Source organism: Carcharodon carcharias, chromosome 33, assembly GCF_017639515.1.
Source record: "Carcharodon carcharias isolate sCarCar2 chromosome 33, sCarCar2.pri, whole genome shotgun sequence".
In the NCBI taxonomy this organism is placed as follows: Eukaryota; Metazoa; Chordata; class Chondrichthyes; order Lamniformes; family Lamnidae; genus Carcharodon; species Carcharodon carcharias.
This window is the reverse complement of record NC_054499.1, coordinates 1,754,648-1,772,041: the sequence shown is the minus strand read 5'-3', so window position 1 is coordinate 1,772,041 and position 17,394 is coordinate 1,754,648. Positions and strand designations below refer to the sequence as shown.

Genomic DNA, 17,394 nt, shown 5'->3' with positions numbered 1-17,394 from the left:
TACAGTGGTCACTAGCAGCTACAGTGGTCACTAGTGCCTATAGCGGTCACTAGCGCCTACACTGGTCACTAGCACATACAGTGGTCACTAGCAGCTACAGTGGTCGCGAGCACATACAGTGACCACTAGTCCCTACAGTGGTCACTAGCAGCGACAGTGGCTACTAGCAGCTACAGTGGTCACTAGTCCCTACAGTGGTCACTTGCGCCTACAGTGGTCACTAGCAGCTACAGTGGTCACTAGCACCTACAGTGTTTACTAGCAGCTACAGTGGTCACTAGCCCCTAAAGTGGGCAATAGCAACTACAGTGGTCACTAGCACATACAGTGAACATTAGCCCCTACAGTGATCACTAGCAGCTACAGTGGTCATTAGCACATACAGTCACCACTAGCCCCTACAGTGGTCACTAGCAGCTACAGTGGCTACTAGCAGCTATAGTGGTCACTAGTCCCTACAGTGGTCACTAGCAGCTACAGTGGTCACTAGTGCCTACAGTGGTCAATAGCAGCTACAGTGGTCACTAACCCCTACAGTGGTCACAAGCAACTACAGTGGTCACTAGCAGCTACAGTGGTCACTAACCCCTACAGTGGTCACTAGCACCTACAGTGGTCACTAGCGCCTACAGTGGTCACTACCCCCTACAGTGGTCACTAGCAGCTACAATGGTCACTAACCCCTACAGTGGTCACTAGCAGCTACAATGGTCACTAGCCCCTACAGTGGTCACTAGCAACTACAATGGTCACTAGCAGCTACAGTGGTCACTAGTGCCTACAGTGGTCACTAGTGCCTACACTGGTCACTAGCACATACAGTGGTCACTAGCAGCTACAGTGGTCGCTAGCACATACAGTGACCACTATCCCCTACAGTGCTCACTAGCAGCTACAGTGGCTACTAGCAGCTACAGTGGTCACTAGTCCCTACAGTGGTCACTAGTAGCTACAGTGGTCACTAGCACCTACAGTGGTCACTAGTCCCTACAGTGGTCACTAGCATCTACAGTGGTCACTAGTGCCTACAGTGGTCACTAGCAGCTACAGTGGTCACTAGCCCCTACAGTGGTCACTAGCCCCTACAGTGGTCACAAGCAACTACTGTGGTCACTAGCAGCTACAGTGTTCACTAACCCCTACAGTGGTCACTAGCAGCTACAGTGGTCACTAGCACCTACAGTGGTCACTAGCAGCTACAGTGGTCACTAACCCCTACAGTGGTCACTAGCAGCTACAGTGGTCACTAGCCCCTACAGTGGTCACTAGCAACTACAGTGGTCACTAGCAGCTACAGTGGTCACTAGGGCCTACACTGGTCACTAGCACATACAGTGGTCACTAGCAGTTACAGTGGTCGCTAGCACATACAGTGACCACTAGCCCCTACAGTGGTCACTAGCAGCTACAGTGGCTACTAGCAGCTACAGTGGTCACTAGTCCCTACAGTGGTCACTAACCCCTACAGTGGTCACTAGCAGCTATAGTGGTCACTAACCCCTACAGTGGTCACTAGCAACTACAGTAGTCACTAGCAGCTACAGTGGTCACTAGTGCCTATAGTGGTCACTAGTGCCTACACTGGTCACTAGCACATACAGTGGTCACTAGCAGCTACAGTGGTCACTAGCACATACAGTGACCACTAGCCCCTACAGTGGTCACTAGCAGCGACAGTGGCTACTAGCAGCACCAGTGGTCACTAGGCCCTACAGTGGTCACTAGCAGCTACAGTGGTCACTAGCGCCTACAGTGTTTACTAGCAGCTACAGTGGTCACTAGCCCCTACAGTGGTCACTAGCCCCTACGGTGGTCACAAGCAACTACAGTGGTCACTAGCAGCTACAGTGGTCACTAACCCCTACAGTGGTCACTAGCAGCTACAGTGGTCACTAGCGCCTACAGTGGTCACTAGCCCCTACAGTGGTCACTAGCAGCTACAGTGGTCACTAACCCCTCCAGTGGTCACTAGCAGCTACAGTGGTCACTAGCCCCTACAGTGGTCACTAGCAACTACAGTGGTCACTAGCAGCTACAGTGGTCACTAGTGCCTACACTGGTCACTAGTGCCTACACTGGTCACTAGCACATACTGTGGTCACTAGCAGTTACAGTGGTCGCTAGCACATACAGTGACCACTAGCCCCTACAGTGGTCACTAGCAGCTACAGTGGTCACTAGTCCCTACATTGGTCACTAACGCCTACAGTGTTCACTAGCAGCTACAGTTGTCACTAGCCCCTACAGTGGTCACTAGCAGCTACAGTGGTCACTAGCACATACAGTGACCACTAGTGACTACAGTGGTCACTCGTGCCTACAGTGGTCACTAGCAGCTACAGTGGTCACTAGCCCCTACAGTGGTCACTAGCAACTACAATGGTCACTAGCAGCTACAGTGGTCACTAACCCCTACAGTGGTCACTAGCAGCTACAGTGGTCACTAGTGCCTACACTGGTCACTAGCACATACAATGGTCACTAGCAGTTACAGTGGTCGCTAGCACATACAGTGACCACTAGCCCCTACAGTGGTCACTAGCAGCTACAGTGGCTACTAGCAGCTACAGTGGTCACTAGTGCCTACAGTGTTCACTAGCAGCTACAGTCGTCACTAGCCCCTACAGTGGTCACTAACAGCTACAGTGGTCACTAGCAGCTACAGTGGTCGCTAGCACATACAGTGACCACTAGCCCCTACAGTGGTGACTAGCAGCTACAGTGGCTACTAGCAGCTACAGTGGTCACTAGTCCCTACAGTGGTCACTAGCAGCTACAGTGGTCACTAGTGCCTACAGTGGTCACTAGCCCCTACAGTGGTCACTAGCAGCTACAGTGGTCACTAGCCCCTACTGTGGTCACTAGCAGTGACAGTGGTCACTAGTGCCTACACTGGTCACTAGTGCCTACACTGGTCACTAGCACATACAGTGGTCACTAGTCCCTACAGTGGTCACTAGCAGCTACAGTGGTCACTAGCGCCTACAGTGGTCACTAGCGCCTACAGTGGTCACTAGCACCTACAGTGGTCGCTAGCAGCTACAATGGTCACTAACCCCTACAGTGGTCACTAGCAGCTACAGTGGTCATTAGCAGCTACAGTGGTCACTAGTGCCTACAGTGGCCACTAGCAGCTACAGTGGTCACTAGCCCCTACAGTGGTCACTAGCAGCTACAGTGGTCACTAGCGCCTACAGTGGCCACTAGTAGCTACAGTGGCCACTAGCAGCTACAGTGGTCACTAGTCCCTACATTGGTCACTAATGCCAACAGTGTTCACTAGCAGCTACAGTTGTCACTAGCCCCTACAGTGGTCACTAGCAGCTATAGTGGTCACTAGTCCCTACATTGGTCACTAACGCCTACAGTGTTCACTAGCAGCTACAGTTGTCACTAGCCCCTACAGTGGGCACTAGCAGCTACAGTGGTCACTAGCACATACAGTGACCACTAGCCCCTACAGTGGTCACTAGCAGCTACAGTGGCTACTAGCAGCTACAGTGGTCACTAGTCCCTACAGTGGTCACTAGCAGCTACAGTGGTCACTAGTGCCTACAGTGGTCACTAGTGCCTACAGTGATCACTCGTGCCTACAGTGGTCACTAGCAGCTACAGTAGTCACTAGCCCCTACAGTGGTCACTAGCAACTACAGTGGTCACTAGCAGCTACAGTGGTCACTAACCCCTACAGTGGTCACTAGCAGCTACAGTGGTCACTAGTGCCTACACTGGTCACTAGCACATACAGTGGTCACTAGCAGTTACAGTGGTCGCTAGCACATACAGTGATCACTAGCCCCTACAGTGGTCACTAGCAGCTACAGTGGCTACTAGCAGCTACAGTGGTCACTATTGCCTACAGTGTACACTAGCAGCTACAGTCGTCACTAGCCCCTACAGTGGTCACTAACAGCTACAGTGGTCACTAGCAGCTACAGTGGTCGCTAGCACATACAGTGACCACTAGCCCCTACAGTGGTCTCTAGCAGCTACAGTGGCTACTAGCAGCTACAGTGGTCACTAGTCCCTACAGTGGTCACTAGCAGCTACAGTGGTCACTAGCGCCTACAGTGGTCACTAGTGCCTACAGTGGTCACTAGCCCCTACAGTGGTCACTAGCAGCTACAGTGGTCACTAGCCCCTACTGTGGTCACTAGCAGTGACAGTGGTCACTAGCAGCTACAGTGGTCACTAGCAGCTACAGTGGTCACTAGTGCCTACAGTGGTCACTAGCACCTACAGTGGTCACTAGCAGCTACAGTGGTCACTAGCAACTACAGTGGTCACTAGCAGCTACAGTGGTCACTAACCCCTACAGTGGTCACTAGCAGCTACAGTGGTCACTAGTGCCTACACTGGTCACTAGCACATACAGTGGTCACTAGCAGTTGCAGTGGTCGCTAGCACATACAGTGACCACTAGCCCCTACAGTGGTCACTAGCAGCTACAGTGGCTACTAGCAGCTACAGTGGTCACTATTGCCTACAGTGTACACTAGCAGCTACAGTCGTTACTAGCCCCTACAGTGGTCACTAACAGCTACAGTGGTCACTAGCAGCTACAGTGGTCGCTAGCATATACAGTGACCACTAGCCCCTACAGTGGTGACTAGCAGCTACAGTGGCTACTAGCAGCTACAGTGGTCACTAGTCCCTACAGTGGTCACTAGCAGCTACAGTGGTCACTAGCGCCTACAGTGGTCACTAGTGCCTACAGTGGTCACTAGCCCCTACAGTGGTCACTAGCAGCTACAGTGGTCACTAGCCCCTACTGTGGTCACTAGCAGTGACAGTGGTCACTAGCAGCTACAGTGGTCACTAGCAGCTACAGTGGTCACTAGTGCCTACACTGGTCACTAGTGCCTACACTGGTCACTAGCACATACAGTGGTCACTAGCAGCTACAGTGGTCACTAGCGCCTACAGTGGTCACTAGCACCTACAGTGGTCACTAGCAGCTACAATGGTCACTAACCCCTACAGTGGTCACTAGCAGCTACAGTGGTCACGAGCAACTACAGTGGCCACTAGCAGCTACAGTGGTCACTAGCAGCTACAGTGGTCACTAGCAGCTACAGTGGTCACTAGCACCTATAGTGGCCACTAGTAGCTACAGTGGCCACTATCCACCACAGTGGTCACTAACCCCAATATGGATCACTAGAACCTACTGTGGTCATTAGCCCCTTCGATGGTCACTAGCATCTATAGTGGTCACTAGCCCCTATGATGGTCACTAGCTCCTACAGTGGTCACTATTCCCCACAGCGGTCACTAACCCCCATTGTGGTCACTAGTACCTACAGTGGTCACTAGCAACTGCACAGGTCACTGGCCCCTACACTGGTCATAATACCTCTGATGATCACTGGTACCACCAGTGGTCATTAGCCCCTACAGTGGTCTCTAGAACCTACGATGGTCACTAGCCCCTACACTGGGCACTAGCATCTACACTGGTCACTAGCACCTATGATGGTCACTAGTCCACATAGTGGTCACTAGCCCCTACACTGGTCACTAGCACCTACAATGGTCACTAGTCTCAACAGTGGTCATTAGCCCCAACAGTGGTCACTAGCAGTGACAGTGGTCACTATAACCTACGATGGTCACTAGCCCCTACACTGGGCACTAGCACTTACACTCGTCACTAGCACCTATGATGGTCACTAGTCCCCACAGTGGTCACTAGCACCTACACTGGTCACTAGCACCTACGATGGTCACTGGCCTGTACACTGGTCAAGAGCACCTACATTGGTTACTAGTCCCACCAGTAGTCATTAGCCCCTACAGTGGTCACTGGCCCCTACAGTGGTCACTAACCCCCACATTGGTTACTGGCCCCTACACTGGTCACTAGCACCTACAATGGTCACTAGTGCCTACAGTGGTCACTAACCCCTACAGTGGCCACTAGCCCCTGTGATGGTTACTAGCCCATAAGATGGTCACTAGCTCCTACAGTGGTCACTATCCACCACAGTGGTCACTAACCCCCATTGTGGTCACTAGTACCTACAGTGGTCACTAGCCCCAAAAATGGTCACTAGCCCCAACAGTGGTCACTAGCAACTACAGTGGTCACTAGTCTCTACACTGGTCACTAGGTGCCATGATGGTCACTAGCCCCCACAGTGGTCACTAGCACCTACGCTGGTCACGAGCCACAACACTGGTCACTTGCAAGTACAATTGACACGAGCCCCTACAGTGGTCACTGGCCCCTACGATGGTCACCAGCAACTATACTGGTCACCAGTAACTACACTGGTCACTAGCACCTACAGTGGTCACTATTCTCCACAGTGATCACTAGCCTCCACAGTGGTCAATAGCACCTATGATGGTCACTAGCACCTATGATGACCACTAGAGCCTACCGTGGCCACTAGCCCCTATGATGGCCATCAGCACCTACAGTGGTCACTAGCAATTGCACTGGTCACTGGCCCCTACACTGGTCATAATACTTATAATGATCACTGGTACCACCAGTGGTCATTAACCCCTACAGTGGTCACTAGAACCTATGATGGACACTAGTCTCAACAGTGGTCATTAGCCCCAACAGTGGTTATTAGCAGTGACAGTGGTCACTAGTGCCTACACTGGTCACTAGCCTCCACAGTGGAAATCGGCCCCTACACTGGTCACCGGCCCCTACACTGGTCCTAATACCTATAATGATCACTGGTACCACCAGTGGTCATTAGCCTCTACAGTGGTCACTAGAACCTATGATGGTCACTAGCCCCTACACTGGTCACTAGCCCCTATGATGGTCACTGGCCTGTACACTGGTCAATAGCACCTACGTTGGTCACTAGTTCCAACAGTAGTCATTAGCCCCTACAGTGGTCACTGGCTCCTACAGTGGTCACTAACCCTCACAGTGTTCACTGGCCCCTACACTTGTCACTAGCACCTACAATGGTCAGTAGTGCCTACAGTGCTCACTAGCCCCTACAGTGGCTACTAGCAGCTACAGTGGTCACTAGCCCCTACAGTGGTCACTAGCCCCTACAGTGGCTACTAGCAGCTACAGTGGTCACTAGCACCTACAGTGGTCACTAGCCCCTACACTGGTCACTAACCCCCACAGTGGTTACTAGGATCTACAGTGGTCATTGGCCTCTATGATGGTCACTAGCCCCTACACCAGTCACTAGCGCTGACAGTGGTCACTAGTGCCTACAGTGGTCACTAGCCCCTACAGTGGCCACTAGCAGCCAAAGTGGTCCATAGCCACTACAGTGGTCACTAGTGCCTACAGTGGTCACTAGCACATACAGTGGTCGCTAGCCCCTACAGTGGTCACTAGTGCCTAAAGTGGTCACTAGCACAAACAGTGGCCACTAGTGCCTACAGTGGTCACTAGCACATACAGTGACACTAGCCCCTACAGTGGTCACTGGCCACCAGAGTGGTCACTAATCCCAATATGGATCACTAGAACCTACAGTGGTCACTAGTATCTACAGTGGTCACCAGCATCTACACTGGGCACTGGTACCTATGATGGTCACTAGCACCAATGATGGTGACTAGCACCTACAGTGGTCACTTGCCCCTATGATGGTCACTAGCACCTACAGTGGTCACTAATCTCTACACTGGTCACTAGGTGCCATGATGGTCACTAGCCCCCACAGTAGTCACTAGCACCTTTGCTGGTCACGAGCCCCAACACTGGTCACTTGCAAGTACAATTGACACGAGCCCCTACAGTGGTCACCAGCAAATACACTGGTCACCAGTAACTACACTGGTCACTAGCACCTACAGTGGTCACTATTCTCCACAGTGATCACTAGCCTCCACAGTGGTCAATAGCACCTATGATGGTCACTAGCACCTATGATGACCACTAGAGCCTACCGTGGCCATTAGCCCCTATGATGGCCACTAGCCCCTACAGTGGTCACTAGCAACTACACTGGTCACTGGCCCCTACACTGGTCATAATACCTATAATGATCACTGGTACCACCAGCGGTCATTAGCCCCTACAGTGGTCACTAGAACCTACGATGGTCACTAGCCCCTACACTGGTCACTAGCACCTACAATGGTCACTAGTTTCAACAATGGTTATTAGTCCCAACAGTGGTCACTAGCAGTGACAGTGGTCACTAGCACCTACGATGGTCACTAGCCTCCACAGTGGTCACCGGCCCCTACAGTGGTTATTGGCCCCTACACTGGGCACTAGCAGCTACACTGGTCACTAGCACCAATGATGGTCACTAGCCCCCACAGTGATCACTAGCCCCTACACTGGTCACTAACACCTACGATGGTCACCAGCCCCTACAGTGGTCACTAGCCCCAACAGTGGTCATTGGCCCCTACACTGGTCACTAGCACTTATGTTGGTCATTAGCCCCAACAGTGGTAATTAGCCCCAACAGTGATCACTAACACCAACAATGGTCACTAGCACCTACGATGGTCACTAGCCTCCACAGTGGTCACTAGAGCCTTCAGTGGTCACCAGCCACTACACTGGTTACTAGCCCCTGTGATGTTCGCTAGCCCCCATAATGGTCACTAGCACCTATGATGGTCACCAGCACATACACTGGTCACTAGCCCCTGCGATGGTCACTAGTCACTGTGATGGTCACTATCATCTACAATGGTCATTCACCCCCACAGTGGTCACTAGCATCTACACTGGGCACTGGCACCTATGATGGTCACTAGCACCAATGATGGTCACTAGCCCCTACAGTGGTCACTAGCCCCGACAGTGGTCACTAGCCCCGACAGTGGTCACTAACCCCCACAGTGGTCACTAGCCCCTATAGTGGTCACTAACCCCTACACTGGTCACTTGCCCCTATGATGGTCAGTAGCCCCTACACTGGGCACTAGCCCCTACAGTGGTCATTAGCCCCAACAGTGGTCACTAGTACCTACAGTGGTCACTAGGCCCTAGGATGACCACTAGCACCTACAATGGTCACTAGCCTCCACAGTGGTCACTGGCACCTACATTTGTCACTAGTACCTACAATGGTCACCAGCCCCTACCCTGGTCACTAGCCCCCGTGATGGTCATTAGCCCCTGTGATGGTCACTAGCACCTACAATGGTCACTAGCAGCTATGATGGTCACTAGCCCCCATGATGGTCACTAACCCCTATGATGGTCACTAACCCCTATGATGGTCACTAGCCCATACACTGGTCATTAGCCCCTACACACAATGGTCACTAGCCCCTATAATGATCACTAGCACCTGCGATGGTCACTAGCACCTACACTGGTCACTAGCCCCAACAGTGGTCACTAGCACCAACACTGGGCACCTGCACCTACGATGGTCACTGGCACCAATGATCACTAACCCCCCCACAGTGGTCACTAGTATCTACAATGATCACTAACCCCTACGATGGTCACTAACCCCCCCCCCCAACAATGGTCATTAGTACCTTCAATGGTCACTAACCCTTACGATGGTCACTAACCCCCACCCCCCAACAGTGCTCATTAGTACCTTCGATGGTCACTAACCCTTATGATGATCACTAGCCCCCACGATGGTCACTAAGCTCTACAACGGTCACTAGCCGTTCCAATGGGGTGAGGGTGGGATGGGGTGGAAAGGTGACCAAGTACAGGAGCCCCCCTCCCCGCCACCCCCAACTCCCCAGTCCCCTCACTGACCCTGGAGCTCTGTCCAGAATCCGAGCAATTCGGTCTGACTGAGGTTGCTGGACACAGCACCAGCCTGTGCTCGGCTCTACGCTGTAGTTTGTGCCACGACCCTGGCAGACTGACCCACCCTGATTTTCTGTTGGGTTTGGCCTGCCTGTTTCGGTGCCAGTGTGATGCCCGGTGCACTTTTACACACAAACTCGCCCACCCTGCACGATTCCTGGGAGAGACGAATTTAACAATAAAACTCAGGCTATTTTCGCAGTGGACAATATCCAGGAAATTCACCTCCAATGTTAACAGGATCCAAGCAGGTTGGTGAAGTTCAAACCAAGACACAACACTTTTCTTTATTGAGAGAGGTTATTGACTTGTTCAATCTCACAGCTCTCGCTACCCGCCCCCCCCCACCCTCACTCCACCCAGTGTCCCATATGAACATACGAATTAGGAACAGGACTAGGCCATTCGGCCCCTCGATTCTGCTCTGCCATTCAATAAGACCGTGGTTGATCTGATTGTAACCTCAACCCCACATTTCTGCCTACCCCCGATAACCTTTCACCCCCCCCACTTGTTAATCAAGAATCTATCAAGCTCTGCCTTAAAAATATTCATAGACTCCTGCTCCCACCGTCCTTTGAGGAGGAGAGTTCCAAAGACTCACCACCCTCTGACAGAAAAGAATTCTCCTCACCTGTCTTAAATGGGCGACCCCTTATTTTTAAACAGTGACCCCTGGTTCCAGATCCTCTCTCAAGAGGAAACATCCTCCCCACATCCACCCCGTCAAGTTCCCTCAGGATCGTAAAGGCCCCAATCAAGTCTCCAGCCATCCCTTATTTGTACGTGCTCGAAGACCATGAACACCCCTCACCTGTTTCTCTTAAACCGTAACAACGTGATTGACATGAACGAACTTTAACACCGTAATTGACGTGACATTCACATCCGACCCCCTTGTTGATCGAAGCTAGTCCAAGAGGGTCAGTCAGGTGTTGAATTCCTCGCATTATCTACCCACTTGATCGAAGGCCTAGCCTCCGACCAGGTGATGTCCCACTCTCTCACTTGCTGGAACTCAGCCACTCAGCCACACAAGCCAGCAGCTTATTCTGGAGGTCCCCTGCTCCCTGGCAGCTCCCTGTACCCCAAAAAAGGCCATGAGCTTCCCTCGCACGTTAAACCTGGTAGAATACCTTGCTTCTGGTTAGGGACGAGGTGAGCTGTTCTGAGTGAGTTGTTGCACTATGTTTGAACTGGGATATCTTTCTCTGGCCCTTAGCTTGATCAGATCATATCTGACCTGTCGGTGAAGGATCTGGTGATGCTGGGACAGACCTGCCGCTACTTTCACGAGTTCTGCAACAATGCAGCCGTTTGGAAACGCATCAGCCGGAAGTTATCACCGAGGCTAAACAGCGAGGAGACAACAGAGGACAGCTTCTGGAAACGAGCCTCCATCCTGAACTGTTAGTAACAGCCGAGCTCTTTCACTGTCCACAGCCCAGCGCTTCTCACTCGCAAAGTATGGTCAGTTCAGGACGAGGCCCATTCAGCCCCTCTCGAGCCTGTTACACAGGAACAGGACGAGGCCCATTCAGCCCCTCTCCAGCCTGTTGCACAGGAACAGGAGGAGGCCATTCAGCCCTCTCGAGCCTGTTACACAGGAACAGGAGGAGGCCATTCAGCCCCCTCGAGCCTGTTACACAGGAACAGGAGGAGGCCATTCAGCCCCCTTGAGCCTGTTACACAGGAACAGGAGGAGGCCCATTCATCCCCTCTCGAGCCTATTACACAGGAACAGGAGGAGGCCATTCAGCCCCTCTCGAGCCTGTTACACAGGAACAGGAGGAGGCCCATTCATCCCCTCTCGAGCCTGTTACACAGGAACAGGAAGAGGCCATTCAGCCCCTCGAGCCTGTTACACAGGAACAGGAGGAGACCATTCAGCCCCTCGAGCCTGTTGCACAGGAACAGGGGGAGACCATTCAGCCCCTCGAGCCTGTTACACAGGAACAGGAAGAGGCCGTTCAGCCCCTCGAGCCTGTTACACAGGAACAGGAAGAGGCCATTCAGCCCCTCGAGCCTGTTACACAGGAACAGGAGTAGGTTACTCAAACCCTTAAACCTGTTCCACCATTCAACCAGATCGTATCTAATCCATATCTTAACCAACATTTCCATAGGCCATGCAGAGGAGAAACAAGCCAAGTACAAGCCGTGGTCCCTTTAAGAGGCACGCACAGCAACAGGCTGATTTTAAAGTGTCTGTACAACGCAAGGAACAGGCCATGCACAGTGATGAAAGACTATAGGAAACATTGATTGTGTTCCAAGTTCTGTAACCCTTAATCCCCTTGCCCAAAAAAAAATTTTAAATCTCAAGTTTTGAAATTTCCTATTGACCCCACCCCATCCCCACCCAGCCTCAACAGCTTTTTCAGTGGGGTGGGGGGAGAGTTCCAGATTCCTGCTCCCCTCTGTGTGATGCTTCCTGACATCTCCCCTGAACGGCCGGGATCCAATCGGAAGGTTCTGTCCCCGTGTTCTGGACCCTCCCCCACCATCGCGACCAGAGGAAAAAGCCTCTCTCTATCGACCCTCTCGAATCCTTTAAACAACTTAAACCCCCTCGAGCAGGTCACCCCTCAATCTCCTACACTCGAGGGAGTACCCCGTGGTCTGTGTAACCCTTTTACTGAGACATCATTGAAAAGAGTGATTAGGAGCAAGGATCCTGTCGGTTTCCACTCTCCCCGGTGTTGCTCTGTTCAGTGAGTTGTATTGCATGTTGATTGATGTGTAGGGTGACCACCCCCCCCCCCCACTCTCTCTCTCTCTCTCCTTGCTGCTAAACACCTTATGGTTCTGCCACCCCAACAGATACCAAAGGCCTGTTTTTCCAGACATTTGGAGGTCGTAGGAAGACGGTGAGCCGGACTGTTGCCCCTCACCTGTCACACGGATACCGCAAGTTCATCCCGACAAAGGACAATGTCTTCATCCTGGATTACAGCGGAACCCTGTTCTTCCTGAAGAATGCCCTGGTCTCCTCCACACTCGGACAGATCCAGTGGAAGAGGGCGTGTCGCTATGTTGTTCTGTGTCGAAATGTAAAGGATGTGAGTAAAAGCTGTTCCCGCACATTGTGAGTCATTGAACAGGAGGGGTTAAACTCTGCAGCACGTGACAGAACCTCCCCACCCCACACGTATCCACCCCCCACCCCCTCTGGTCCTCCTCACACCCCCTAAGCTTCTGTTTGTTCTGAACAGTGTTGGGGAAGTGGGCTTTTGGTGATTGGGGTTTTCAATATCAGTCTGGGCAGTGTGAGGGAGAGTTTCTTTCTAAGGGAGCAGTAGGAATCGCAAGAGAAAGAGCTCCATTCAATTCTAAATGGCTCATGTACCTGCCCTGGGAGTGTTTGATGGGGACGGTGTAGAGGGAGCTTTACTCTGTATCTAACCCTGGGCTATACCTGTCCTGGGAGTGTTTGATGGGGACAGTGTAGAGGGAGCTTTACTCTGTATCTAACCCCGTGCTGTACCTGTCCTGGGAGTGTTTGATGGGGACAGTGTAGAGAGAGCTTTACTCTGTAGCTAACCCCGTGCTGTACCTGTCCTGGGAGTGTTTGATGGGGACATTTAGTGCCTGAAATGTGATGTGGTTTACCCCCCCATCAATAACTTTGACAAGCTGAAAATTCAGTGGACGTAAACACAATCTTTCTGTCTGTTGTGTCGAGGTTATTCTGTGGAGATGAGTCATTAAATTTCCCACATTTGTTCCCTCCTAGTTTGCAACTGACCCGAGGAATGATACAATATACCGGAAATATTTATACGTGTTGGGTACGAGAGACATTCCTCCCTTGGTGACCCAAGACCCTGGTAATTGCACCCACACTTGTGACTGTGTGGAGGTATATCTACAGTCCAGTGGCCAGCGGGTGTTCAAGATGACCTTTCACTCCTCCATGCGATTTAAGAAGATCAAGTTGGTGGGTCAGGAGACTGAACGCTCTCTGCTGTTGTTGACGGGTAGGTACAGGGGGAACCTGTCTGTTTAACAGTCTGTAACCCTGCCATAAGCAGCATGCTCTATCAGACTGGCATCTGCAAGAGATGGTGCATGGGGCACTGCTAGTCTGGTTTTAAACATCTGTGCATTGGAGGATGTCAAACCCACGGACTGGAGTCTTGGGTTTATTTCCCACCTCCTTTCTCTGGTGTGTTTTCAGTGGGGAGGTCAGATTCTGTCCCCTGTAACTAAAGCCAACTGAAAACCAGGGGATTGGAAAAACACTAACCCTTTCCAGCCAGGGCTGATGTTAAGGGTTAGGGTTTAGGATTAGGGTTAAGGTTAAATTTAGGATTAGGTACAACGCAAGGAACAGGCCATGCACAGTGATGAAAGACTATAGGAAACATTGATTGTGTTCCAAGTTCTGTAACCCTTAATCCCCTTGCCCAAAAAAAAATTTAAATCTCAAGTTTTGAAATTTCCTATTGACCCCACCCCATCCCCACCCAGCCTCAACAGCTTTTTCAGTGGGGTGGGGGGAGAGTTCCAGATTCCTGCTCCCCTCTGTGTGATGCTTCCTGACATCTCCCCTGAACGGCCGGGATCCAATCGGAAGGTTCTGTCCCCGTGTTCTGGACCCTCCCCCACCATCGCGACCAGAGGAAAAAGCCTCTCTCTATCGACCCTCTCGAATCCTTTAAACAACTTAAACCCCCTCGAGCAGGTCACCCCTCAATCTCCTACACTCGAGGGAGTACCCCCGTGGTCTGTGTAACCCTTTTACTGAGACATCATTGAAAAGAGTGATTAGGAGCAAGGATCCTGTCGGTTTCCACTCTCCCCGGTGTTGCTCTGTTCAGTGAGTTGTATTGCATGTTGATTGATGTGTAGGGTGACCACCCCCCCCCCCCCACTCTCTCTCTCTCTCTCCTTGCTGCTAAAACACCTTATGGTTCTGCCACCCCAACAGATACCAAAGGCCTGTTTTTCCAGACATTTGGAGGTCGTAGGAAGACGGTGAGCCGGACTGTTGCCCCTCACCTGTCACACGGATACCGCAAGTTCATCCCGACAAAGGACAATGTCTTCATCCTGGATTACAGCGGAACCCTGTTCTTCCTGAAGAATGCCCTGGTCTCCTCCACACTCGGACAGATCCAGTGGAAGAGGGCGTGTCGCTATGTTGTTCTGTGTCGAAATGTAAAGGATGTGAGTAAAAGCTGTTCCCGCACATTGTGAGTCATTGAACAGGAGGGGTTAAACTCTGCAGCACGTGACAGAACCTCCCCACCCCACACGTATCCACCCCCCACCCCCTCTGGTCCTCCTCACACCCCCTAAGCTTCTGTTTGTTCTGAACAGTGTTGGGGAAGTGGGCTTTTGGTGATTGGGGTTTTCAATATCAGTCTGGGCAGTGTGAGGGAGAGTTTCTTTCTAAGGGAGCAGTAGGAATCGCAAGAGAAAGAGCTCCATTCAATTCTAAATGGCTCATGTACCTGCCCTGGGAGTGTTTGATGGGGACGGTGTAGAGGGAGCTTTACTCTGTATCTAACCCTGGGCTATACCTGTCCTGGGAGTGTTTGATGGGGGACAGTGTAGAGGGAGCTTTACTCTGTATCTAACCCCGTGCTGTACCTGTCCTGGGAGTGTTTGATGGGGACAGTGTAGAGAGAGCTTTACTCTGTAGCTAACCCCGTGCTGTACCTGTCCTGGGAGTGTTTGATGGGGACATTTAGTGCCTGAAATGTGATGTGGTTTACCCCCCCATCAATAACTTTGACAAGCTGAAAATTCAGTGGACGTAAACACAATCTTTCTGTCTGTTGTGTCGAGGTTATTCTGTGGAGATGAGTCATTAAATTTCCCACATTGTTCCCTCCTAGTTTGCAACTGACCCGAGGAATGATACAATATACCGGAAATATTTATACGTGTTGGGTACGAGAGACATTCCTCCCTTGGTGACCCAAGACCCTGGTAATTGCACCCACACTTGTGACTGTGTGGAGGTATATCTACAGTCCAGTGGCCAGCGGGTGTTCAAGATGACCTTTCACTCCTCCATGCGATTTAAGAAGATCAAGTTGGTGGGTCAGGAGACTGAACGCTCTCTGCTGTTGTTGACGGGTAGGTACAGGGGGAACCTGTCTGTTTAACAGTCTGTAACCCTGCCATAAGCAGCATGCTCTATCAGACTGGCATCTGCAAGAGATGGTGCATGGGGCACTGCTAGTCTGGTTTTAAACATCTGTGCATTGGAGGATGTCAAACCCACGGACTGGAGTCTTGGGTTTATTTCCCACCTCCTTTCTCTGGTGTGTTTTCAGTGGGGAGGTCAGATTCTGTCCCCTGTAACTAAAGCCAACTGAAAACCAGGGGATTGGAAAAACACTAACCCTTTCCAGCCAGGGCTGATGTTAAGGGTTAGGGTTTAGGATTAGGGTTAAGGTTAAATTTAGGATTAGGGTTAGGGTTAGATTTAGGGTTAGGAGTCTGGTTAGAATTAGGGTTAGGGGTCTGGTTATGGTCAGGGTCTGGTTAGAGTTAGGGTTAGAGTTCATATTATGGTTAGGGGTAGGGTTAAGGATCAGTTTAGGGTTAGATTTAGGGTTAGGGTTAGATTTAGGGTTAGGGGGCTGGTTAGGGTTAGGAGTCTGGTTACAGTTAGGGCTTGGGTTAGGCTTAATTGAGGTTTAGGGTTAGGGTTTAAGATTAGGGTTAGGGTTTAAGATTAGGGTTAGGCTTTAAGATTAGGATTAGGTTTAGGAGTAGGGTTAGTGCTAGGTTTAGGTTTAAGGTTAGGGGTCTGGTTAGGGTTAGGGGTAGGGTTAGGGTTATTGTTTGGGGTAGGATTAGGGGTTGGGTTAGGGTTAGGGTTAGGGTTTGGTTCAAGATTATGGTTAGGGTTGGGGTTAAATTATGTTTGGGGTTAGGGTTTGTGTTTAGGGTTAGGGTTAGGTTTAGGGTTAGGGTGAAGATTAGGGTGAGGCTTGGGTTTAAGGTTAGGGTTAGTGTTTAGGATTAGTGTTTAGGATTAGTGTTTAGGAGTAGGGTTAGGGTTAGGGTTAGTGTTTAGGGTTAGGGTTAGGGTTGGGTTTAGGGTTAGGGTTGGGTTTATGGTTAGGGTTAGGGTTAGGGTTAGTGTTTAGGGTTAGGGTTAGGGTTAGGATTAGGGTTTAGGATTAGAGTTAGGGTTAAGGATAGGGTTAGGGTTAGGGTTAGTATTAGGGTTTAGGATTAGGGTTAGGGTTAGGGTTTGGGAAAACTCTAACATGCCACAGCCGAGTGACTAAGTGTATTCATCGGTTTATAGTTTATAATTAGTTAGTATTGGAATATTACTGGGCCATTTGACTCTGACAGATACACAAGGTCACAAAGGGTTACTGAGAGTGCCAAGGTGGATAGAGGGAGTTCAGTTACAGATCACCCTGCTCTATTTGACTAGGTGTACAGGCTCCAGATTCTGAATGGCATCCTCCTGTGCCCATATTCAAATGTTTAAGTCCTTTCTGTTATAGATACATAGCATTTCCAAAAGAGCTGCAGAAGAAAGGAGCTTATTTTCAACACAGAAGTTTGAAGTTTTTGAAAGAAGAGCAGGTCACACTTCAGTCGACTGCGAACTGGATAATTTCTGACCCTATCCCTATCCTAGAAACATCTTAAACAACTCCATGAGATTACCCCTTAAC

At 50.9% G+C, this 17,394-nt stretch overlaps 1 protein-coding gene across 1 annotated transcript in view; it reads left to right on the top strand.

Moving 5' to 3' along the window:
• Positions 1-17,394, top strand: part of LOC121272202 (F-box only protein 24-like) — a 94,756-nt gene that overhangs the window by 61,249 nt on the left and 16,113 nt on the right. The window contains exons 3-5 of the mRNA XM_041178728.1: positions 10,959-11,145; positions 12,560-12,798; positions 13,473-13,716. Of these exons, the coding sequence (XP_041034662.1) occupies positions 10,959-11,145; positions 12,560-12,798; positions 13,473-13,716 (670 nt within the window). The remainder of the gene's footprint in view (positions 1-10,958; positions 11,146-12,559; positions 12,799-13,472; positions 13,717-17,394) is intronic.